At 54.1% G+C, this 24812-nt stretch overlaps 1 protein-coding gene across 2 annotated transcripts; it reads left to right on the top strand.

The window, feature by feature from the left end:
* Window positions 1-16211: 16211 nt before the first annotated feature.
* On the top strand, window positions 16212-24812 carry DUSP23 (dual specificity phosphatase 23). 2 transcript variants are annotated; one of them, XM_075907244.2, is made up of 3 exons: window positions 16212-16368; window positions 20605-20879; window positions 24227-24812. In XM_075907244.2, the coding sequence occupies exons 2-3, from the start codon at window positions 20610-20612 to the stop codon at window positions 24410-24412; spliced, it is 456 nt and encodes a 151-aa protein (XP_075763359.1). In that variant the 5' UTR covers window positions 16212-16368; window positions 20605-20609; the 3' UTR covers window positions 24413-24812. The 2 variants fall into 2 exon arrangements, with proteins under 2 accessions (XP_075763359.1, XP_075763360.1); XM_075907245.2 differs by lacking the exon at window positions 16212-16368 and adding an exon at window positions 16664-16815.

A 24812-nucleotide genomic window follows, 5' to 3' on the forward strand; every position in this document is an offset into this window, starting at 1 on the left:
TGTCCCTAACTTCTGTTTGCCAGAAGCTGGGAATGAGTAAGAGAGGATGGATCATGACGATTACCTCTTCCTTTTATTCTTTCTTAAGCACCTGGCATTAGCCATTGTTAGAAGACAGGACACTGGGCTAGAGGAACCTTTGGTCTGACCCAGCATAGTTCTGATGTTCTTATATAGAACTGAAATGCCTCCTTGCTATAACCCACTAGACCCCATTCCCCTTCCAGAGCTGAGATAGAGTCCAGGAGTCCCAATGGGGCCTCTCTCTCTCCACAGAGTTAGTAGCAAGGTAAGAATATACATTACAATTTGTAAGGCTAACCAGTGTCCCTTAATAGACTTGCCACAAGATGTCATAATATGTTAGTGTTAGAGCTGAGTGGGTCTAATATTTATTTTATTTATTTATTTTATATAGGAATTAGATACAGTGCTCCTGTCAGCGAACTGCTAAGTTGTCTGCCAAAAAAATTGCAGAGTTTTTCAGTGCCTTGGTAGCCCCTAGATAAGAGATGAGGTGTGTGTGGGGAGAGTAGATGGGACTGGGCTTGTACTGAGCATGATCAGTAACACTGCTGAAGTCTCTGTCCTCAATCTGCCCCCCCATGCTCTTGTTCTCCCCCTTTCCATCACAGTATGCACAGGTCGCCCCCCGCCCAAAAATCTGAACTGGCCCCCTGTCCTCATGGTTCCTAACATCTTGTTAGCCTTTTTGATTGTTGCTGTGCATAGAGTGGAAGCTTTCAGAGAACTATCCACAATGACTCCATGATCTCTTTCTTGAGTGGCAACAGCTAATATATAACCCATCATATATATAGTAGCCCAATGTCTGTGACTCTGTAATGCTGGCTGTTCCCTCTGGGCAGCGCTGTGCATGAGTCACGTCCTTTGCCTCCTGCCGTGACGCTCGGCTGACTTCTGTGCCGCTCAGCTGGGCCGCCGCGGGGAAGCAAGTGGCGCAAGTAGCCGTTTGGGCGCCGTGGTCCCCGTGCAGCACCCCCGTGAAGTCAGCCGAGCGCCACAGCAGGAGGTGAAGGAGGGCGGGGCAGTGACGTGCGGCATGACAGCGGCTCCAGGCCCCATCCCCTGGCCATGAACGTGATCACCCCGCCCCCTTTCACCTCCCGCAGTGGGGCCCAGCTGAGTGGCGCAGAAGTCAGCTGAGCCCCACTGCATGGGAACAAGAGGCACAAGCGACCGTTTGGGCTCCACGCTCCCCATGCAGCACAGGGAGCGTGGAGCCCAAACAGCCGTTTGGACTCTGTGGTCCCCCGAGTGAGAGGCAGGAGGGGGAGGAGAAAAGAAAGAGAGAGACAGAGAGAGAGGCAGGAGGCAGAGGAGAGCTGATGGGGGTGGGGGGAAGAGGCAGTAGGAGGAGGAGAGAAAGAGAGACGTGGAGGAGAGACCTGAAAATCCCATTTTATGATGGGCTAATTGGCTAGTTATTATATACGTGCCATTGGAATTATTATTTTGCCAATGTGCATGACTTTGCCCTTGTCAATGTTACATTTCATCCGCCATTTTGTTGCCCGGTTACCCAGTTTTGTGAGATCACTCTGCAGCTCTTTGCAATCAGCTTTGGACTTAGGTATCTTAAATCACTTTTTAGCATCTGCAAACATTACCACTTCTCTGTGCACCGCCTTTCCCAGATCATAGGATCACAGAAATATAGGACAGGAAAGGAAATGGATAAGCCATCTACTCCAGCCCCTTGTCCCGAGGCAGGGCTAAATATAATCTAGGCCACAGGACTGTCCCTAGAGGGCTGTGGGGCCTGGGGGGGGTCAACCCCCCTCCACTCAAGGGCTCGCCTCCATCCCACCTCTTCCCACCCCCACTCAACTTACACCCTACCCCCATTCTGCCACTTCCCCCCAAACCTTTGCCCTCTCCTGTCCCAAGCAATGCCAGCCTCCGCACTGCCCAGGCTCCACATCTCCCTGAAGCAGTTTCGGGGGTGGGGGGGAGCAGAGAGGAGTGGGGTGCTGCCACACCCATGTCTCCCTGAAGCACAGGACACGCCTCCCCATAGTGTGGGGTCTGAAGTGATAGCACCAAACCATCCTATGGCTGGAGTAGCTTTACTCGACCACCAATTACATTGATTCCACAAACTCACTAGTAATTTCTTCCTGTGGTTAACCTCCCTGACAGGAATTTTTTTCCTAATGTCCAACCTAAATCTCCCATGGTGCAATTTAAGCCCATTGCTTCTTGTCCTTTCCACAGTGGATATGGAGATCAATTCACTACTTTCCCCTTTATAACAACCTTTTACATACTTGGAGATTGTTTTTCTGTTCCTCTTCAGTCATCTCTTCTGCAAACTAAACAAACACAATTTCTCAATCTTTTCTAATAGGATGTGTTTTTTTAGACTTTTAATCACTTTTGTTGCTCTCCTCTGGACTTTCTCCAATCTAGCTATATATTTCCTGAAGTATGGTGCCCAGAATCGGACACAGCACTCCAATTGAGGCCTAATCAGTGCTGAGTAAAGTGGAAAAATTGCTTCTTGTGTCTTTCTTAGAACACTGCTATTAATACAACCCTGAATGGCATTCACTTTTTTTTATAACTTTGTTGATTCATGTTTGTGACTCACTCTATCCCCAAATCTTTTCTGCAGTACCCCTTCCTAGGCAATCATTTTCCATTTTCAAGATGTGTAACTGATTATTCCTTCTAAATTCCTGTGAAGTGGAATACTTTAAGAACATAACATCAGAACGGCCATTCTGGGTCAGACCAAAGCTCCATCTAGCTCAGTATCTTGTCTGCCGACAGTGGTCGATGCCAGGTGTCCCAGAGGGAGTGAACCGAACAGGTAATGATCAAGTGATCTCTCTCCTACCATCCAGCTCCACCCTCTGACAAACAGAGGCTAGGGACACCATTACGTACCCATACTGGCTAATAGCCATTAATGGACTTAACCTCCATGAATTTATCTAGTTCTCTTTTAAACCCTGTTATAGTCCTAGCCTCACAAACTCCTCAGGCAAGGAGTTCCACAGGTTGAATGTGCGCTGTGTGAAGAAGAACGTCCTTTTATTTGTTTTAAATCTGCTGCTCATTAATTTCATTTGGTGGCCTCTAGTTCTTTATATTATGGGAACAAGTAAATAACTTTTCCTTATTCACTTTCTCCACACCACTCATGATTTTCTATACCTCTATCATATCCCCCCTTAGTCTCCTCTTTTCCAAGCTGAAAAGTCCTAGCCTCTTTAATCTCTCTTCATATGGGACCTATTCCAACCCCCCTAATCATTTTAGTTGCCCTTCTCTGAACTTCTACTTTGCATTTCTCCTCACTGAATTTCATCCTCTCTAGGTCAGACCATTTTTCCACTTTCTAACCCTGTCCTCCACAGCGCTTGCAACTCCATTTGGTATCACCCACCTCGTTATCAATGTTCTTTCTGTGCCATTCTCCAAATCATTTATGAAGATACAGAATAGAATCAGACCCAGGACAGATCCCTGTGTAACTCCACTCAATATGCCCTTCCAGCTTGAGGGTGAACCATTGAGAACTATTCTCTCAGTATGGTCTTCCAACCCATGGTGCACCTACCTCATAGTAAGCTCCAGTGCTCCTAGCTGAGCGCTTGGGAGGCCACCCAGGAGAGATTCAAATGCTGCCCAGCTGATTAGAAGAGCATGCAGAACCACCAGCATGCGTTTCTACTGGTGGTGCACATATACACCTGCCTCCGTGCTCATAACAAACTTTATTCTGCACATGGATAGAAAAAATAGAGGAAACGTTGGTAGGCTCCTCTAGGCTCTATCTCCCTAGTTTATCTGAAATGCCCAATGTGAGACAGTGTCAAATTATATGTTAAATTTTGTTCAACATATGCCATGTGGAAAACACATAATGTGCTAATCATAACTGTCCTGGTGAAATATGTGTGACAGCCCTGTATGTAAAGTTATAAGATTCTTCTGTATGGCATTGCAGAGTCATATTCCAAGTTCAGAAAAGCAGGCAGAAACCAGCTTCTAAGAGACAAAAGGCAAACTGATGCCTCGGCCAGGTGCCAACATAATCAAGTGGACGATCATGGGGTGACGAGGACATTCTTTGGCAGGAAGAAGGGTGTGAATGAGAAATTTACATCTTGTCAAAAGAACAGCTGGAGCTGCCCATGCAGACAGACTTTCTGCTCCTGCACCTCAGCTGGAGATGGTTTTAAAAGGGGAAAATAATAAGTGAGAACAAAGGACACAAATCATCTCTCCCTTTATCTCCACGCGTGGCATTGACAACATTTGAAAGACAAACAGAAGCATCACTGGCAGGGGGAGGGATCCTGACGGGAATGATGGATTTTCTATGAGCTTGTGTTGTCCAGGAGGGTGCTGGGCAGTCAAAGATGCACATTTCTGGGGACTTGGACTGTGGTGGTGTCACTCTGTAACAGAATTCATGGCTGGCTAGTTATAGAACTCAAACAATACAACTGGAATCTGTGTGTGGGCACACCAGGAGGGGATGCCCTCACACTGAAGCAGTGTAAAAGGCACCCCTAGTTGGAAAACTGGGGGGACCCAGCTGTTCCACAGTCCACGTTGTACCATTGGGAATATCACATATTGGAAATATCTCTATATAAAACCATGAAGTGTAGGAGCATAAGCTTTCGTGGGCAAAGACTGCATCTGACAAAGTGGGTCTTTGCCCACGAAAGCTTATGCTCCTACACTTCAGTTAGTCTATAAGGTGCCACAGGACTCCTCGCCGAGTTTGAATGATAATTTATACTATCATGTGCCGAAAGTGTCCATCTGCTATGTATAGTGGACAAACGTCTCAGACACTTCGTCAAAGGATCAATGCCCACAAAACAGATATTAGACAGGATCACAAAGAAAAAACAGTTTCTTGCCATTTCATCCAGAAAGGACATTGTCTCAATGACTTAATTACCTGCATCCTGCTTCAAAGACCTTTTAAATCTGCACTTGAAAGGGAATCCTCTGAACTATCATTCATGCTAAAATTCGACACTTTACGCGTGGGTCTCAACAAACACTCTAGTTATCTTACCCATTACAAAGATAGCTTCCCCAATTATCACCTCTAATATCATTAGCCCACAGACATTTACCTCCCCCCCCCCCCGCATCCCCCTTCTGTTCTGAAATTTGATTTGTCCTTTTCATATGTGTTCATTTTTTTAAATTGTATCCTTTGGTCTATATGGTTGTGACTATTTTCTTCCACTATTTGATCTGAGAAAGTGGGTCTGGCCCACGAAAGCTCATCATCTAATTAACCATCTTGTTAGTCTTTAAAGTGCTACATAGTCCTGTATTTTGCTTTACTTATGCTGATTTGACTATGTGACCTGTTCAATTGCTACTAACCTTCCTGGTGAAAACTGAAACAAAAATGATATTGGACGCTTTGGCTATTGCTGTGTTCTCTTGTTATTGTCTTTCCTTCCTTATGGAGCAAGAGGTCTACTTTGTCCTTGGTCTTCCTCTCCAACTCACCTGATGAAGTGGATTTTATCCACGAAAGCTCATGACCTAATAGATTTGTTAGTCTCTATGGTGCCACAGGGTGGCTTTTCTTCTTATGTGTTTGTAAAATATTTTTTCTTACCCCTTATGTCTTCCTAGCTAGTTGAACCTTTTTTTGAACCTTGGCCTTCCTAATTTTCTCCTTGTAGTCTTGTGTTGCTTTTAATTTATTCATCTGTCATAATTTGGCCTTATTTCCCCTTTGTGTACATCTCTTTTATGAGCATCAGGACACTAAAGATCTCCTGGTTCATTTATGAACATACTGATCCTTGGGAGGTTCACTTTTTACCTCTTCCTGCTGTGAAAACTGACCATGTATTCCTAGCATTTGTTTTTTAGCTTTTAGCCAGTCCCTGTTGACTAGTCAACCTTCTGTTTTACAAACTGGATGAGAGTCACTGCCAAAGTAAGCTGGTGCGTCCTGGTGCGGAACACTGGTAAGAAACTGGCCAGCTGGGGCAGTCTCTAGGATGCTGCCGGCAAAGATTCGCTGTTTGACAAGTACAATATTTGATACTTTCATTTATGATACGCTATATTAATATTTTTATAGAGAGAAAATAATTCATTTCCGTCTAATGCGGCGCCCCTTAAAGCAACCGCCTAGTTTGCCGACATGGTCATGCTAGCCCTGGCCCAGAGCTACACACACACACACATGCATATGCACACGCACACCCCTTCTCTGAGCCCCCTCCACACCCCATTCCCCTCCTTGAGCCCCCACACTCCTCTGCTCTGACTCTTGCACTCCCACATCGCTGCCCTGAGCCCCCGCTCACATCAACTGCCCTGATTCCTGCATCCCCACACCCTCCATACCCTCCCCTGAGCTCTGCCCCCCCCAAACTATCTGCCCTGAGTTCTGCATCCCCCATATCCAACCCCTATCCTGAGCTCTTTGCACTCCATCCCACACTTAAATTTCTTACAGGTACTGTCTTATTGTAACCCCCACCCCATCTCCCTGTCCTGACCCTCCCCAAGGGCCAGTGTGTGAAATACAACAGTACCTGTAAGAAATCCAAGTTACTTTCACCCCTCACTTCCCCAGGGGCCTGCCCGGATGGACTCATGGTGTGGAAGGGGATGCTGAACGCGCCAAGGTCTGTCCCTGGCAGGTCCAAGCTGTGTAAGCTTCATGCCCCAGTGGCAGTGTGCAATGCAGAGAGGAGACGCCGCTGCAGAGTCCTGACTGGCTTCATACTGGACAACTCCAGGGCATCCTCCCCACAACTCCCCGACAGCCTCCCACTGTCCAGACGTGCAAACACCATTCAGACCTGCTACGCATCCTCCAGATCTCCTGGAACAGCACCATGTCTGTTTGTCTCTCACAAAGCCCCGGTCTTCTTCATGACAAACTTATGTTGCAAAAACTACGTCACTTAGGTGTGGAAAATACCATGCATGGGCTTCTCCCATTGCTGATAGCGACCGCCTCACAGAATACCTATGTCAAGGGGAGAAACTCATCTGTATGGCGCCGCGGCAGCTGGGTAAGCGTAGACCACCCCTAACACAAACACTGAGTCATGAATGTTTTCCTGGCAGAATTGGTGAGTTCAGACCATAGTGACACAAGGGCTGGTTAGTTGTTGCTTTGCAGGGATCTGGGAGCTGCTCATTTCTTTGTGAAAATGTTTTCCGATGCTGCAGTCATCCTGAAGTTGAGTGTGCTGGGCTGCGTTCTCAGGGGCGTGCTGCCAGGGCGCCAAGGCCAGTGTGTCTGAGTGAGGAAGGCCAGGAGAGGGAAAAGGCTGATTTGGGTAATGACAGAAAACAAGGAATATGGGGAAATTCTGAGCATTGCAGAAGGAAGTGGAAGTGATGGGCGGGGGTTGGGGGGGAGTGGGGAAGTGCTGGTATAAGCATGTGTGTCTTTGTGTGTGCAAACACACTCCTTCAACATGAGGTTGGCAGGGAGTTCCTATCCCAGTGCGATGACAAGCTACAGAATGCCCCAGCAAGGTTGCCAGATTCTGCTTGTTTTCATCTGCATAGTTTTTTCCTACCGCTATTACAATAGTGACACGGACTTAAAGCAAGGGCCCATGAAGGGAGGTGAGGTGCATGCAAATTGCACACACCATTGACTTTAAAACCAACAAGTGGTCCTGTGGCACCTTAGAAATATAGAGAGAATCATGAGCTTTCGTGCGCAAAACCCACTCCATCTGATGAAATGGGTTTTGCTAACGAAAGTCCACGATTATCTATATATTTCTAAGGGGCCACAGGACCACTCGTTGTTTTTAAAGTTAGGGTACGTCTACACTACAGCACTAATTCGAACTAACTTAATTCAAATTAGTTAATTCGAACTAAGCTAATTCGAACTCGTGCATCTAGACCTAAAAACTAGTTCGAATTAGCATTTTGCTAATTCGAACTAGCGTGTCCACATTGAGTGGACCCTGATCCGAGGTTAGGATGGCCGGAAGCAGTGCCAGCAGGGCATCAGGTTAGGACTTAGAGCGTGGAGATGCTGCCTCAGGCTAGCCGAGGGCTGTGCTTAAAGGGACCCGACCCCCACTCCGGACAAACAGTTTTCAGGGGTGCCCCGTTTGCAAAGCAGTCCTGTCTTGGAGTGCCCGGAGTGCCCACGCTCGGCACATCACTGCACTCGGCCATCAGCCCGGCTACACTTGCCGCAGGCTGCCATCCGGAGTGGGGGGGGCACTTTCAGTGAGGTGCTAACATCAGATATTCTGGGGGCTTGGAGAGGACGCTGTTGGCAGAAGAGCGCAAGGCACCCAGCCTCCGAGTACAAAGGCGGATACCTGTAGGAGTTTGTTCAGGGAGATGGGTGCAGGAGGTGGGGGGAGAAGGGCCCACGCTGTGTAACTTTTCCACTTTGAATTCATTTCCCAGCAGCAGCCCTTCAGCCAGGTTGCGGGGCCCCCATTACAGGGGTCCCTGAATCACTTGGGAAATGGAAAGAGATCTCTAAAGTCCTGAACAGGAGAGCGTTAGCCCAGTGGAGACAGCGCAGGCCTGGGAGGCCAGAGAGGAAGGATTTTCATAGAGCTCTGCCCCTGGTCTGTTATGTGACCTTGAGTAAGTCGCTTTCCCCCTCCGTGGCTCAGTTTCCCCGTCTGACCAGAATAATCCTGGCGCCCTTCGGAAGCTCGCTTAGGCACTGTTATTGCGCCACCTCCCTGCTCCTGGATGGAGTTTCCGCCGGGCTTTTTCTTGCTCCAGCCATGATTGGCTTCCTGCCCCAGATCTCTGGCTTGACCGCTGTGCGGTGGGCACAGCAGGGCGCTGCGAGGAGGGTCTCGTGTAGCCCCCCCAGGCCTGCAGGCCGGGTCTTTGGTTCTGAGTTAGACACAAGTACTTTTCCAGCCGCCGCGTAAAGCCCCCCGGGCAAGTTCTCCCCCCAGCTCCAGTGCTCAGCGAAATAGTGACCCCCCCACACCCGGGCAAGTCTTCTCCGCGGCCCCGGCGCTCAGCAAAATAGCGACCCCCCCCACATCCGGGAAAGTCCTCCCCGCGGCCCTGGTGCAGTGACAGAAAGTGAAACTCTCCATTTTTTGCGACTGTTGCAGTTTCTGTCATGCATACATGGAATTCGGTGCTACTGCTCGGGACTTGCTACCTTTGCTGGTTGCAAATTCAGAGGGACTGGGTATTGTGGTCGAAAACACTCACAATTTGCTCCCTCCTTGATAACGGACTCAGGGGATGCTGGTGTTTTGCCTTGGGAGGGGGCCTTTTGTTCCTGGTCCATGGGTTGCAAATTACGAGGGACTGGGTATTGTGGTCAAAAACACTCACAATTCGCTTCTTGTACGGCATCTTTCCCCACCCCCTACAGTTTGAGGCTGGGCTCCCCTATGCACTAACCTGCCAGTCGAGATGGAAGAGGGTTGGGCTTGGAGCAGAGAGGCAGGGAGGAGGTTCCAGGTGCCGGTGGCAGGCGGAGTAGGAGCACTGGGGGGGGGGGGGGCAGAATGGGATTAAATTGGCACCTCCATAGCATGGTGCCCAGGGGCAACTGACCCCTCCGGCCACCTCGTTACACCACTGCCCCCTCGCGTGCAGATCTATCCTCTTATGCATGTGCAAGATCTGTGAGAGCCGTCCCATGAATCTGCAGTTCGTGTCTGTGGCGCCAGCTTCTGGGTGGTGTCTCAATGCTGCCACATTCACCTCCAAAGAGGGGGCTTCCCAAAGCAGGCCCTTGCTGCAGACCCCCAAGGCATCCACAGGCCCAGTCTCCTTTTAATGGGCCCACTTCCCAGGGCTTGTTGATCTTGGATCTGGCTTCCATCCCCTCTCCAACCTTTGCAACTGCCCAGAGGTGCTCACCTTCCGCCTTATCCATTCCCACCTCATTCACCCCACAGGGACAGTCTCTGCCTCTGTCCTAGGGACTATTCTACCAAGACGTAATACAAAGTTTCCATGTAAAAGGACTCAATACAAAGCTAAAAACTTCAATGAGAAAATGATTAATACAGAGACGTGTCTACATCTGCTGCAGGGAGACACCTCTGCCTGCCTCCACCCCTCTCCCCCAGAGTCTACAGCCCCACTGCAAAGCAGGGGAGGGGAAGAAAAGAGGCTGAGGCCCATCCAACAGGACTGAAGCAGTCATGAGCAAGCCATGCTAGGGAGCCATTCTCCGGTCCATTGCTGGTGCTGTGTTGCTTCAGGCACGCTGAAATGCAGTCACCTCTAGGGTGGGCTGGACAGCTGTTTAACACCTGCAGTCTCAGGGCAGGCAGGGGGCACTGCAGGCTGCCTTCCTGCAGGGCCCCCATCAGAACTACTGAGCCCTCCTGGCTTAGGAAAAGAATAAACAGGAGGACTGGAAATTAACCCGCCCAGTCGCACGTCCTCTAGGCAGGGAATGAGCCATCTATATTGGGCCCCAGCTGGAGTATCCTGTCCAGTTCTGGGCGCCACATTTCAGGAAACGTGGAGAAAGTGGAGAAAGTCCAAAGAAGATCAACACAAATGATGAAAGGTCTAGAGAACATGAAATATGAGGCAAGGCTGAAGAAATTGGCCTTATTTACCTTGGAAAAGAGAAGACCGAAAAGGGACATGAGAGCAGCTTTCAAGTATCTAAGGGTATGTCTACACTAGCCCCCTAGTTCGAACTAGGGAGGCTAATGTAGGCAATCGAAGTTGCAAATGAAGCCCAGGATTTAAATATCCCGGGCTTCATTTGCATCTTCCCGGGCGCCTCCATTTTTAAATGTCCCTTAGTCCGAACTCCGTGCCCGCGGCTACACGCGGCACGGAGTAGGTAGTTCGAATTAGGAATTCTAATTCAAACTACCGTTACTCCTTGTGGAATGAGGTGTACTGGTAGTTCGAATTAGAGATTCTAATTCGAACTACCTACTCCGTGCCGCGTGTAGCCACGGGCACGGAGTTCAGACTAAGGGACATTTAAAAATGGCGGCGTCCAGGAAGATGCAAATGAAGCCCGGGATATTTAAATCCCGGGCTTCATTTGCAAACTTTGAATGCCTACATTAGCCTCCTTAGTTCGCACTAGGGGGCTAGTGTACACATATCCTTAAAGAGTATCATAAGGAGGAGGAAGAAAAATTGTTCTCCTTGGCCTCTGAGATTAGGATGAGAAGCAATGGACTTAAATTGCAGCAAGGGAGGTTTAGGTTGGACATTAGGAAAAACTTCCTGTCTGTCGGGATGGTTAAACACTGGAGTAAATTGCCTAGGGAGATTGCGAAATCTCCATCACTGGAGATATTTAAAACCACATTAGACAGACACCTGTCAGGGATGAACTAGGGCAACTCCACTTTGGAAGCCCCAGGGGCCACACTGATACTTACAGAACATGGTGACAGCCTCAACTCAAGTGTGGTTGAATATGCAAGCAAATATATACAAATAGTTTCTCTCACGCTGATAGGCATGAATGCAAAGATTAAGGCAAGACTACACAACATACAGGCCCCATTTAAGTCAGTTCTACTGATATTAATAAAATGTAATATTTACCCAATTTCTACCCATGTGACAGCACTTTTCATGAGCAATGACAGTCCAAGAATTTAACTACTAAAATGCATCTCAAGAGAAGATCATTACACTGACCACTTTTTTGTTTTGGCTCCCACTCGCCGGCCACGTGTTGATCCCCACAGAATCCCAAACTGCACCACGGGGCGCAAACAAACTGGCCGTGGACAGCATGCAGTCCACGGGCCATGTGTTGAGCGGCCCTGGGTGATTGGTCCGGCCGTGAGGGCAGGGGACTGGACTCGATGACCTCTCGAGGTCGCTTCCAGCTCTAGTGTTCTTTGATTCTACACTGCCCGCATGGGGTTAGATGGGGGCTGGTGCCCCCTAGAAGGGACGGATCTCCAGAGCCCATCCATACCTCCGTGATCCAGCCTCTACCCCCTGCCCTGGAACTGAACCAGAACCAGTGCCTCCTAGAGAGGCCCAGTGAGATTTTGGTGCTAGGGCCCTCAAGTGGATCCCTTGCACTGGGGGTCAGGTCAGGCCCTGTTTTCTCCCACACTGTGGGGACCCAGGGGCCAGGCCCTGTGGTGCCTCTAGGCTGGTGTTGCAGCATGAGGGGAGTGAATTGGCTAGTTCTGAAGCATTCCCCCCATAGGCCTCAGCAAGCCTGGGGGCAGGGCTGAGCGGATGGGAGAAGCAGGGGCAGGAGGTGGCTGCCGGATATCCATCTCTGCCCTTCGCTGTCTCCTTTGAGCAGGGGTGGCTTGATCGCAGCACAAGCTAGACAGGGTGTGATTGCTGAAGCCCCCCCACCCTGCGGTTGTTCCCCACATTAATCAGATTGCAGCGAGCCAGGTTATGCTGGTCTGTGCTGCACTCACATCTTTGCGACCCATGTAGACAGCCCCTGAACCACTGGAAACTGAGCTTCTAGTCCAGCCTGGTGTGTGACCTCAGGCATGTCACAGCCCCCACTGTGCCTCAGTTTCCCCAGCTGTAAAATGGGAACAATGTGGGCCTCCTTGCTAAAGCCCTCTAGGGGTGTGTCTAAACTACATGGCTCCATCAACGGAGCCATGTAGATGAGGCTGATGGGCAGAGGGAAATGAAGCCGCAATTTAAATAATCGCGGCTTCATTTAAATTTAAATGGCTGCCGTGCTCTGCCAACCAGCTGACAATCAGCTGTTTGTTGGCAGATCAGGGCAGTCTAGACGCTCCCCCGTCGACATGAAAGCCCTTTGTCGACATCCCCCCGTATGCCTCGAGGGATGAGGTTTGCCGGGGAGGTCGACAAAGGGCTTTCATGTCGACGGGGGAGCATCTAGACTGCTCTGATCTGCCGACAAACAGCTGATCGTCAGCTGGCTGGCAGAGTGCGACAGCCATTTAAATTTAAATGAAGCCGCGATTATTTAAATTGCGGCTTCATTTCCCTCTGCCCATCAGCCTCATCTACATGGCTCCGTCGATGGAGCCATGTAGTTTAGACACGCCATGAGGCTACGTCTACCCTGGCATGATTTTCTGAAAATGCTTTTAACAGAAAAGTTTTCCGTTAAAAGCATTTTCGGAAAAGCGCATCTAGATTGGCAGGATGCTTTTCTGCAAAAGCACTTTTTGTGGAAAAGCGTCCGTGGCCAATCTAGACGTGCTTTTCCGCAAAAAAACCCCGATCGCCATTTTCTCGATCAGGGCTTTTTTGCGGAAAACAGTACTGTGCTGTCTACACTGGCCCTTTTGCGGAAAAGTCTTTCGGAAAAAGACTTTTGCCCAAACGGGAGCAGCATAGTATTTCCGGAAAATCACTGATGATCTTACATGAGATCGTCAGTGTTTTTCCAGAAATTCAAGTGGCCAGTGTAGACAGCTGGCAAGTTTTTCTGCAAAATCAGATGATTTTGCGGAAAAACTTGCCAGTCGAGACACAGCCTGAGTGTTACCAGTGGGCTGGCAAGGACAAGTCTTGCCTGGGTCACGCGGGCTTGGTACCATTCCAGTGCGCGGATGGTGCCATCAGTTGCTTGATAGCGTTTTGTGTCTGGATGCAATCAAGTGAGGCAGTCCAGTGACAGGCGGGTGAGTGGCTGGAAGTCAGTGGGTAGGGAACTGGGTGCCAGGCGGCAGGTCACTGGCAAATTCAGTGTACGGGGAAGGGGCTCCCCACGCCTCCACTCCCAGCACTTGCGGGCGGAGTTCACAAATGACAAAGCTCTTCTCCCTTCCCCACCAGCCAAGCCATCACTTTACTCTGGGTCTTTAACATGTGCTGTCCCTTGCCTTGGCTGGGCACTGCTGCACAAAATGTGGGGTTGGGGGGCACAAGCACTCAGACCCGTCATCCCCCACCCTGCTGTTCTTGCCCCAAGGCCCCCCCCCACACACTGTCCCACCCACCCAAAATGCTTCTGAGCTACCTCTTCCTCTCAAGATCCACCCTCACTTGTGCTCTCCCCCTGCCATTGCCTGCCCTGACATGCCTCTGGCCCCCCACCCCCTGCTCCAAGCCCCTTGGCCCTGGCCTGCCTGACCAGGGGCTGCCGCTGGAGACTGGCAGGTTTTCTACCAGCTGATGCCAGAGCCAGGCACCCCAAGCACCTCCCACAACCAAATCCCCCTCCCTCAGAGACAGGCAAACCCAGAGCCCCCCGCCCCCACCACCCAAATCCCCTTCCTTCAGAGACAAGCAACCCCAGAGCCTTCCACTAAATTTCCCTCCTTCAGAGCTAAGCAACCCAGCACCTCCTCCCCAGTCAAATCCCCCTTTGCTATGCCTCTGCTGTAGGATTAAAAACTCCTAATTACAAATCAAAGTACAAAAATCATAGCAAGTGCTACAATAGACACAGAGCTGGAATTCCTAAAACCAATAACAACTACTTAACATTTTTGGATGATCATGTGAGGGTCTCTGAGTGGTGTGGCACTGGGTGTAGGAGGTCAGAGGGGTGCTGGGTGGGGGGCAGGGGTAGCATGGTGCGGCATGGGCCCACCCCCAAGGGGAAGAAGCATAATGGCAGCAGCGCAGGGCCAAGAGGTCACTCTGTGTCTGGCGGATGCCAGTTTGTAAACAGTGCCCTTTTACTGGGCTGGGTGGAGCAGGGTTGTCCCTGCGGTGACATGACCCATTGCCCCTGGCCAGCCCCTCACTCTGAGGCAGTGGTCACCAGACAGTCGATCGGGATCTACTGGTAGATCTTGGAGCCCCTGACAGGTGATCCTGATGGGTTTGGCCAAGAGGCTATCAAGTGCCAGCACTTCAGCTGCCCCTCCTGGCACTGCTGCACATCTCCTGCCCTCTGCCTTGGAGCTACCCCTCCCTCCGAGAGTCTCCTGCTTTCTGTGCTTTCTCTCCCATTCTTTCTCCTTTCTCCACGGAGCAGAGAGGGGGCACGACAAGACTAGGGATGGAGTTTGCTGGCTGCTTTAGGGAGTGGTTCAGGGCCAGGGCGCGGGTGAGCCTGCCTTAGCCCCACTGCATCACCACCCAGGAGCCACCAGCAGTGCCCAAATGGAGCCCACATCCCAAACTCCTACCCTAGTCATGAACCCCCTCCTATACCCAAGCCCTTATCGTAGCTCTGAGCACCTCTGCATCCAAACACCCTCCCAAAGCCTGCACCTAGAAACCCCTCCTATGTCCACCTGCCTGTCCCAAGAGCAGCTCAGAGCCCTTATCACACTACAGATCCCTTAATCCAAGACCAAAGCCTGCGCCCCCAACCCTCTGCCCCAGGCTGATGAAAGTGAGTGAGGATGGGCAAGAGAGGGAGGATAGAGGGAGCAGGGGCGGGGCCTTGCAGAAGGGGTAGGAAGGAAGCGGGGCCAGGGTATTTATATATGAGGTAGATCTTGGATTGCACTTAAATTCAAAAAGTGATCTCGTGCTTAAAAAGGTTGGAGACCCCTGCTCTGAGGACTCTGCCCCATGTCCCCATTGCCCCCATGAGGGCCCACAAAAGGTTAACCTGTTTGGGGCGCAGGCTCTGGGATGGAGTTTGGGTGCAGGAGGGGTGCAGGCTAGGGGGAGTTTGGGTGGGGGATGCGGGCTCTGCCCTGGGGCAGGGGATTGCCGTACAGGAGGGGGTATGGATGTGCGGGCTCTGGGAGGGAGTTTAGCACCTCAGCACAGTACAGAAGAGAAAGGAGCTGCAGTGACTTCATATCGACATAGAAACTGAGAGAAGAATCTTAAATACTCCAAACGTGAGAGGCAGAGTTTGAGGCAGGAACTGGCTGTACAATATTTCACACTTGTATACATTCAGGCTACGTCTACACTGGCATGATTTTCTGAAAATGCTTTTAACAGAAAAGTTTTCCATTAAAAGCATTTTCGGAAAAGCGCGTCTAGATTGGCAGGATGCTTTTCCGCAAAAGCATTTTTGCGGAAAAGCATCCGTGGCCAATCTAGACACGCTTTTCTGCAAAAAAGCCCCGATCGCCATTTTCGCAATCGGGGCTTTTTTGCGGAAAACACTACTGTGCTGTTTACACTGGCCCTTTTGCGCAAAAGTCTTTCAGAAAAAGACTTTTGCCCAAACGGGAGCAGCATAGTATTTCCGGAAAATCACTGACCATCTTACATGAGATCGTCAGTGTTTTTCCGGAAATTCAAGTGGCCAGTGTAGACAGCTGGCAAGTTTTTCTGCAAATCAGAGGATTTTGCAGAAAAACTTGCCAGTCTAGACGCAGCCGCTGTGTCTAAGCATTGACGTCTAGGGATTGGGAGGCCTGTGCCTTTAAGATCTCAAACCCAGGAGCCCGCCCCCTGCTCGGGGGCTGACATGCAGCGTCCAGGGAAGAGAAAGAAAAAACCCTTTGCAACCCGATATTTACAAGGACAGCAGGAGGCTCGTACTGCGGGGTAACTGCCCCCTCCTCTCCCCCTCCCGAAACGGGTCTGGTAGTGTTAGTCCTCCCCCCCCCCACTTAACCCCGGCTACCACCCCCCCCCCCAATTTTTCCCCTCTAGCCCCTCTTCTGACGCTACCTACAGTAGCTTGATCCCTCCAGCCGGCAAATGTCTGCCCCCTGCTCAGACCATGACCCCCCCCCCCCCCCCGTTGCAATTTGCCCCCCTTCATCATTTTAAACCCCTCCAAAGAGGAGGAAGCAAATTCTACGAGGGCAGCGGCTACAGCGAAGGCTACTGAGTTTGCTCAGTCCGGGTGCGCGTGCTCAGTGCACCCAAAGTCGCAAATTTGGTGAAGTTACGCGGCCGTGGCCTCCGCCTGCTGCAGCCCGAAGGGCGAGTCGGGAGGGGGGGGGGCGCGGTCTCGGGGGGCGCCTGCTGCGCCAGGCGGGAGCAGCTGTGAGTGGCAGGCTGCGGTGTGGGGGCGCCTGGCGGGGGGCAGCAGTGCCAGGCTCCGGGCTGGGGGGGGGGGGTCAGGCAGAGTGGGTGCCCGCCCTGCCAGGCTCCAGGGGCTGGGGGTGCCGGACTGGGGGAGTTGTGGGTGCTGGGAAGGGGGGCAGGTGCCAGATCAAGGGTTCTAGCTGAATTGGGCTCAGTCCTTTGCCCGACTTGGGGTGCTGTGGATGCCGGGCTATGGGGGTGCAAGTGTTAGGCAGGAGGTGGTACGCTGGGAGGTGCCAGGCTCAGGGGTGCGTGGCCATGCCCGCCAGGCATTGCCCCTCCCGGCTTCCTGTCTCACTGACCTGCCTCAAACCCTCAGCCCTGTGGTTTATGACTCCAGGGTATGTCTACACTACCCCGCTAGTTCGAACTAGCGGGGTAATGTATGCATACCGCACTTGCTAATGAAGCCCGGGATTTGAATTTCCCGGGCTTCATTAGCATAAGCGGGGAGCCGCCATTTTTAAATCCCCGCTGCTTCGAACCCCGTGTAGCGCGGCTACACGGGGCTCGAACTAGGTAGTTCGGACTAGGGTGCCTATTCCGAACTACCGGTACACCTCGTTTCACGAGGAGTACCGGTAGTTCGGAATAGGACCCTAGTCCGAACTACCTAGTTCGAGCCCCGTGTAGCCGCGCTACACGGGGTTCGAAGCAGCGGGGATTTAAAAATGGCGGCTCCCCGCTTATGCTAATGAAGCCCGGGAAATTCAAATCCCGGGCTTCATTAGCAAGTGCGGTATGCATACATTACCCTCCTAGTTCGAACTAGGAGGGTAGTGTAGACATACCCCCAGAGTGGCCCCAGCTGTCCAGTGCTAGGCATAGACTTTCCACCATGGCATCCTAAAAGGCAGCAGCCCCAATGGGTCTGGTTGCCCATCCAGCGCCAGGATCGCTGCCCCATCCATTGTCCAGGCATCACACGGGCTGCAGGCACCAGAGGCTGAATTCTGTGGTCACCGACCACGACCAGAAGGGACCACTGTGATCACCCCTGTATGACACAGGGCAGCACTGAGCAGGGAGGGTGGAAAATCCCATGTGAGTGGATGTCCCCGGAGTGTCCCCTGACCACTGCAGTTAGCACAGGCACAGAAATCCAGGCCCTGCTGCAATGGGCAGACTTGAAATGTGAGCAGAGGGGACTGCTTATTCTGCTCTCATAAAACCAAACACGGCAACAGACCTCCTTTAAAGCAAGGTGCAGAGCTCACCAGTGCATGATATTACTGTAGCAAGTAAGGAGCAAGCGGTTTAAAGGGGTAAATGCCCCGTGGGGCCAAGATGACATTTTCTGAGAGATATCCCAAAGGTTCTGGCTAAATAATTATTCTGAGAGCTTGAAGAAAATGACACCGTGAGAGTGTTTGATAATCCGTCTAGGATGTGCCACTGGCTTGTCCGTGCCACTTGGTGCGGAACAGCTGCTCTGCTGGGCCTGACAGGGCCTGAGTCCCTCCCTCTCCTTGCATTGCTAAAGCATGTATAGGGGAAGCCACCTGGGAGCTGCTGGAGGCCAGTGCAGCCACAGGTCATTGCGTTCTCAGCCGGGGGTGCTGGCACACTGAGGCAGGCAGAGTTGTACCTGGGGCAGGGAGTCTGGGTGTCGTTTTCCCCTGCTTCACCCACCCTGGGGATCTGAGGGAAACTGAGGCTCCCCATGCTGCTGGCTGGCTGAAATGTGCCCATTGTGCAGTTGCCAGGAGGTGACGCGGGGTGACACTGGTAGCCCAGCCGAGCCCTGGGGCTCCATGGGGTGAGCTTCTTCTGTGGAACAGTGAAAACGAGAGCCGGGGCCTAGCAGTAATTTAGGGCTTGTCTGCCCTTTGCCCCCTGTTTAATCTGACTCCAAAAAGCGTCAATCGTTTTCCTAGAGGAGACCGAGACGACGCGCGGGGTTTATAAGGACCAGGGCTCCATTTCTGTGCCTTGGGACTCGACGGATGGGCTGGGCCGGGCCAGGGTCGCTTTCCTCTGGCGCTTGTCACAGCAGGGCCCGAGCCCCAGTTGCACACAAGGAGCACACCTGAGCAGAGCCGGGAACAGCAGGGGGCTGTGGGTGCATGTGGCGAGTGGGGGGGGGGGACAACTACATGGGGAGCGCTTTCAAAAATCTCTCTCTGGTACCCCAGCCAGGAGCATGGTTTGGTCCCCGTCTCAGGCAGGGCGCTGAGTGGCTAGGGCCTATTCCTAGTGCCCAGTGGGAGCCCTGGGGACCCCGGCTGGCTAGGGAAGGAGTCCTCCTTTGGCCCTGCATGGCCTGGTGAGGGGAGGGCAGCAGGAAGGAATGCAGAAGCACTTCCTGGAGGAGGAACCAGCAGAGATCACAGCACTGACGGGCTGGCCTCTGTCAGGTGCTGCTCGACAGCTTGGGGCCAGGCACCATCCACGGGCTGGGCACCTTGCTCCCCCTTGTCTGTGACTGTCTGAAACCCCGGCCAGATACTCCAGCTTTTTTAGGGGCCACTGTGGCACCCGGATGCCTTCTATCTGGGCCGGATTTGCCTGGCTTCAGCTTCCGGCCGTGGGATTGTGTTAGACCTTTCTCTGCTAGATCAGCGCTTTGTTCCCCACATAGGGTTAGGAGCCACCCCTTCACCTTTCCTTTGTGAAGCTAAATACTACGTGCTCCTGCCGTCTCTCAGGCTGGCTTTCTGATTGGTCAAGTCATCCCCGTGGCTCTGCACTGACCCCTCTCCAGTTCATCTACACGTGTCTGGGTTCCTGGGTCTCTTAGCTCTGCACCCGTTCGCACAGCGCAGTGACTACAGCTGGATCTGCCTGGGATGCTGGGAGGGCTGTGGGCTGGCAGCTCCCTACCCAGCCCCATTGAATGAGAGGCCGACTAGCCCGGCCCTGGCTTGAGTATCTAGCCCTCCGCTGCCACCTGGCATGCTGGGCCAGCTCAAGCAGCTGGAGTCTGTGTTGGACACGTGGGGCAGGGCTGGTGCCACCATGCAAGTGCCTGGCCCCCTTGCCAGGTAGCTATCTGCAGAGCGCATAGAGCGACAAGGGAGGAGATGGTGCCTCCTTCCCCCTCACCTCCCGCCCCCCACTGCCCTGGAGCAGCAGAGGTTGGAGCCAAGGATGGGGTTGGAGGGAGGCCCTGGGCCAGGTTGGAGATAGGGATATAAGAGGCTTACCAGGGCTTATCAGCCTGCTTACAAGGTAACCGGTTAACCAGCCTGGCCAGCTGGACCCAGAATGTGGTGATTAACCAGTTACACACAAGGGCTGTGTCTAGACTGGCCAGTTTTTCCGGAAAATCAGCCGCTTTTCCGGAAAAACTTGCCAGCTGTCTAGACTGGCTGCTTGAATTTCCGCAAAAGCACTGACTTCCTACTGTAAGAAATCAGTGCTTTTTGTGGAAATACTATGCTGCTCCCATTCGGGCAAAAGTCCCTTTTGCGCAAAAGGGCCAGTGTAGACAGCTCAGATTTGTTTTCTGCAAAAAAGCCCCGATCACAAAAATGGCCATCGGGGCTTTTTGGCGGAAAAGCTAGTGCTTTTGCGGAAAAGCGTCCGTGCCAATCTAGACGCTCTTTTCCGAAAATGCTTTTAACGGAAAACTTTTCCGTTAAAAGCATTTTCGGAAAATCATGCCAGTGTAGACGTAGCCAAGGTTTACCCGGTTAACTATTTCAAAGGATTTTACATCTCTAGCTGGAGATGCATGGGGCGGCAGGGTGCTAGGAACTTGCTGGCGCACAGGGCGCTTTCTAACACTGCTGTGTCTGCCTGCAGCACCGATGGCATCGGCCGTCCCTCCGAACTTCTCCTGGGTGGTGCCTGGCAAGCTGGCAGGGCTGGCCATGCCGCGACTGCCCGCACACTATCAATACATGCACGAGCACGGCATCCGGCACCTGGTGTCGCTGAGTGAGCGCAGCCCCCCCTACCACGACACCTGCCCTGGCATCGTGGTCCATCGTCTCCGCATCCCTGACTTCTGCGCCCCCTCGCTGGAGCTGATCAAGCGCTTCCTGCAGATCACCGAGGACGCCAACGCCAAGGGAGAGGTCTGGTCCGTCTGCCTCCGTTCCCCCAGTGCAGTGTAATTGGCTGCTGGTCTGGGGTCACCAAGTGCCCCGTCTCCCCCTGTGCCCTTCCCTTTTTGCTGGAGTCCTGCAGCCTGCTGGGCCCCAACCCAACCCTCGAGAGCAGCGACGATCTGGCAGGTGGCCATGGGCTCAGGACTCGCACCCCCCTCTGCCGAGGCAGGGAGGCTTTACTGGCCTTCCAGCCCCGCAGCCCCTCGTGGGAGCCACAGGTGGCTTGCTGATGTGGGTGGGGAGAGCCTCGCGGGCTGGATCTGGCTCGCAGGAGAGGGAAGCGGTTCCACGCGCTGCTGCTTCCCCTCTCCCTGGCTGGGGAACCACTTGCCTGGAGGCTTTCTCTGCTGCTCCCTTTGGCTAGAATCACAGCCAGTGCAGCAGCAGGCAGGAGCCAGGTAAGCACCCCCATCGCCCTCATGCCCAGACCCTGCACCCCTACCTCTCACCCCCCCTCCCACCAAGACCTTGCACCCCACCCTGCTCCTGCACCTTCCCTCCCAGACCCCCACCTCCACCCTGCTCCTACTTCTGTATCCTCCCTCCCAGACCCCCACCTCCATCCCACTCCTGCTACCTCCCTCCCAGACCCCCACCTCCATCCCACTCCTGTACCCTTCCTCCCAGACCCCCACCTCCATCCCACTCCTGTACCCTCCCTCCCAGACCCCCACCTCCATCCCACTCCTGCTACCTCCCTCAGACCCCCACCTCCATCCCACTCCTGTATCCTCCCTCCCAGACCCCCACCTCCACCCCCTCCCACTCCTGTACCCTCCCTCCCAGACCCCCACCTCCATCCCACTCCTGCTACCTCCCTCCCAGACCCCCACCTCCATCCCACTCCTGCTACCTCCCTCCCAGACCCCCACCTCCATCCCACTCCTGCTACCTCCCTCCCAGACCCCCACCTCCATCCCACTCCTGCTACCTCCCTCCCAGACCCCCACCTCCATCCCACTCCTGTATCCTCCCTCCCAGACCCCCACCTCCATCCTACTCCTGTATCCTCCCTCCCAGACCCCCACCTCCATCCCACTCCTGTATCCTCCCTCCCAGACCCCCACCTCCATCCCACTCCTGTATCCTCCCTCCCAGACCCCCACCTCCATCCCACTCCTGTATCCTCCCTCCCAGACCCCCACCTCCATCCCACTCCTGCTACCTCCCTCCCAGACCCCCACCTCCATCCCACTCCTGTACCCTCCCTCCCAGACCCCCACCTCCATCCCACTCCTGCTACCTCCCTCCCAGACCCCCACCTCCATCCCACTCCTGCTACCTCCCTCCCAGACCCCCACCTCCATCCCACTCCTGTACCCTCCCTCCCAGACCCCCACCTCCATCCCACTCCTGTATCCTCCCTCCCAGACCCCCACCTCCATCCCACTCCTGTATCCTCCCTCCCAGACCCCCACCTCCATCCCACTCCTGCTACCTCCCTCCCAGACCTCCACCTCCATCCCACTCCTGTACCCTCCCTCCCAGACCCCCACCTCCATCCCACTCCTGTATCCTCCCTCCCAGACCCCCACCTCCACCCCACTCCTGTACCCTCCCTTCCAGACCCCCACCTCCACCCCGCTCCTGTACCCTCCCTTCCAGACCCCCACCTCCACCCCGCTCCTGTACCCTCCCTTCCAGACCCCCACCTTCACCCCGCTCCTGTACCCTCCCTCCCAGACCCCTCACCTCCACCCTGCTCCTGCAGTGTCCCTCTCAGACCCCCACCTCCATCCCCTCCCACTCCTGCATCCTCCCTCCCAGATCCCCCACTCTGTTCCTATTCCAGACCCCCAATCCCCACTCCACTCCACTCCTGCACCCTCTCTCCCAGACCCCCTACCTCCATGCCACTCCTGCATCCTCCCTCCCTCCCAGATCTCCCATGTCCACCCTGCTTCTGCACCCAACCTGCTGGCGAGACTCCATACCCTCACATCCTCCTGCACCCATTTTGTCATCATGGGCGGTTGGCTGGTGGTCTGCGGAAAGGTCTGTGTTGAGCGGGCCAAAAAAGTTGAGAGCCACTCCACTAGGCCTCTGGTCAGCTCTTACCACCTCCTCCTGCCTGTGACACATGTGACAAGGGCTGTGTAGCCTGCCCCCTCACTGTGCTGGGTCTGGGGAAAGAACGTAGGGAGCTGGAAGCTCCCACCGGGCTGAGCCTCAAGGGCAAGGCCGTGGCGTTGGAATGGGGGGAGGTGTCTGAAAAGGATTGGGCACAGTGCAGGGCTGCGTTGGGCTTTAAAACTGGGCCTGAGCAGACCTCTGCTTTGAGCCCCAACTCCACCCAGTGCCCCAGGGAAGGTCTTTGGGCCAGCAGGCAGGAACTGCTGCCCCCTGAGGCAAGTCCCAGGAGAAAGGACCAAGCTCTGAGCCAGCAGTGCTGGAGTTTCCCCTTCCTGGTGTACCCACTGGGCCTGCCCCCCACCCACTCCGCAATGAGGACAGCCCTGGTCCTAGAGCCGGTGTCTCCGGGCCACATGCTGGGCTGGGACCTGGCCCGAGGTTCAGGCTGGACACACCCGGCTGTGCCATTCTGACTCTATGCAGGAGGGAGCAGGGCTGAAGGCGACTCGCCCCCCTGGGCGGAGGTGGGAATTGGTGGCGGGGATTCTGCCACGTGGACAGTGACTGTGGCTCTCCATGGCTGCCCATGTCCAGAAGTATGAAGACTGGCACAGTCTGTGCCACAGCAAGCCTCTGCCTAGGGCACAGGGCTGGCGAATAACTGGCCCATAGCACCTGCTGGGCCCCTGGCTGCCTGTAATCTGCCAGGGAGGGCCCTGGCACAGCTGGCTCTCTCATGTCCCCCAGGGCGTGAGGGGTCTTTCAGCTCCTTCCTCCTCCCTTTCCCACTGCATAGGGGCAGGGCCAAGTGCCGTTCCGCACCAGCGTGGAGGCTGGGGGCACTGCGCCATTCCTGCCCTGCCCCACCCTCTGGGCTCTGACAGCCCGTCAGGGGATCCTGCTGTCCAGGCAGCCGTCACTGCGAACAGGGCTTGGGCCAGCGCAGCACGAGCAGCTTGCCAGCCCCTGGGTATGTCCCACGGCTGCTGCCACCCCAGAGGATGCCTTGTGCTAGGTGGGCAGAGTGCAGCCTCAGGGCTTCTCTCTGCTGCTCCCTGCAACGTATCAGGGTCTGCTGATCACCAGGCCGGCCAGGGCGCTCCATCTGGGGCACCCAGCTCTGCCTTTCAGTCCTGGAGAGGGGGCGCCCCTCCTGCCCTGGGCCTGTTCCCGGCGGAGGGGAGTGAGTGGGGGTGAAGGTACCAGGCCTGGCCCAACCCTGCGCTGTGCTCTTCCCCCAGGCGGTGGCGGTGCACTGCTTGCTGGGGTTTGGCAGGACGGGAACTCTGCTGGCCTGCTACCTGGTGAAGGCCCAGAGGCTCACCGGGGTCGATGCCATCCACGAGATCCGGAGACTCCGGCCCGGAGCCATCGAGACGCACGAGCAGGAGAAAGCCGTGATCCAGTTCCACCACCACATCAAATAGCCCCGACCGGCGCCCCCGCTCGGCTCCTGACACCCGCTGTGGGCGCCGACTGGGCCTGTGGCTGGGTGCTCCTTTGCCCAGGAGGGGACCTTCCCTGCTCCTCTCGGCAGTGTCTGCCTGCGCTGGGCCCGGGCACGCCTCAGCCCCCTTTATGCAAGGCCAAAAGGTCGAGATTTGAATTGGCGAGGGGTGAGGCGCCCCCACCTCTGGGATCTTTGCCTTGGGTGAGTCGGCCCCCTAGGGAGTGGGGCTGGGCCCTGCAGGGCTGCCGGGAGGCTACCCAGGCCTGCAGGGCGCAGGGTGGAGCCGGTCCTGGCAAGCACTGGAGGGGTGGGGGGCTTTATTCTTCTGAGCTGCTGCCAAAGTGCTACCCCCCCCAATAAAAGAAGTTGGTGCTGGC

Source organism: Pelodiscus sinensis, chromosome 22, assembly GCF_052426305.1.
Source record: "Pelodiscus sinensis isolate ZL-2025 chromosome 22, ASM5242630v1, whole genome shotgun sequence".
In the NCBI taxonomy this organism is placed as follows: Eukaryota; Metazoa; Chordata; order Testudines; family Trionychidae; genus Pelodiscus; species Pelodiscus sinensis.

Bases quoted from the DNA above. Each gene is read 5' to 3' on its own strand.
- DUSP23 (XM_075907244.2), top strand. From the start codon at position 20,610: ATGGCATCGGCCGTCCCTCCGAACTTCTCCTGGGTGGTGCCTGGCAAG. The intron at 20,880-24,226 runs GTCTGGTCCGTC...CTCTTCCCCCAG, and splicing joins ACGCCAACGCCAAGGGAGAG to GCGGTGGCGGTGCACTGCTT.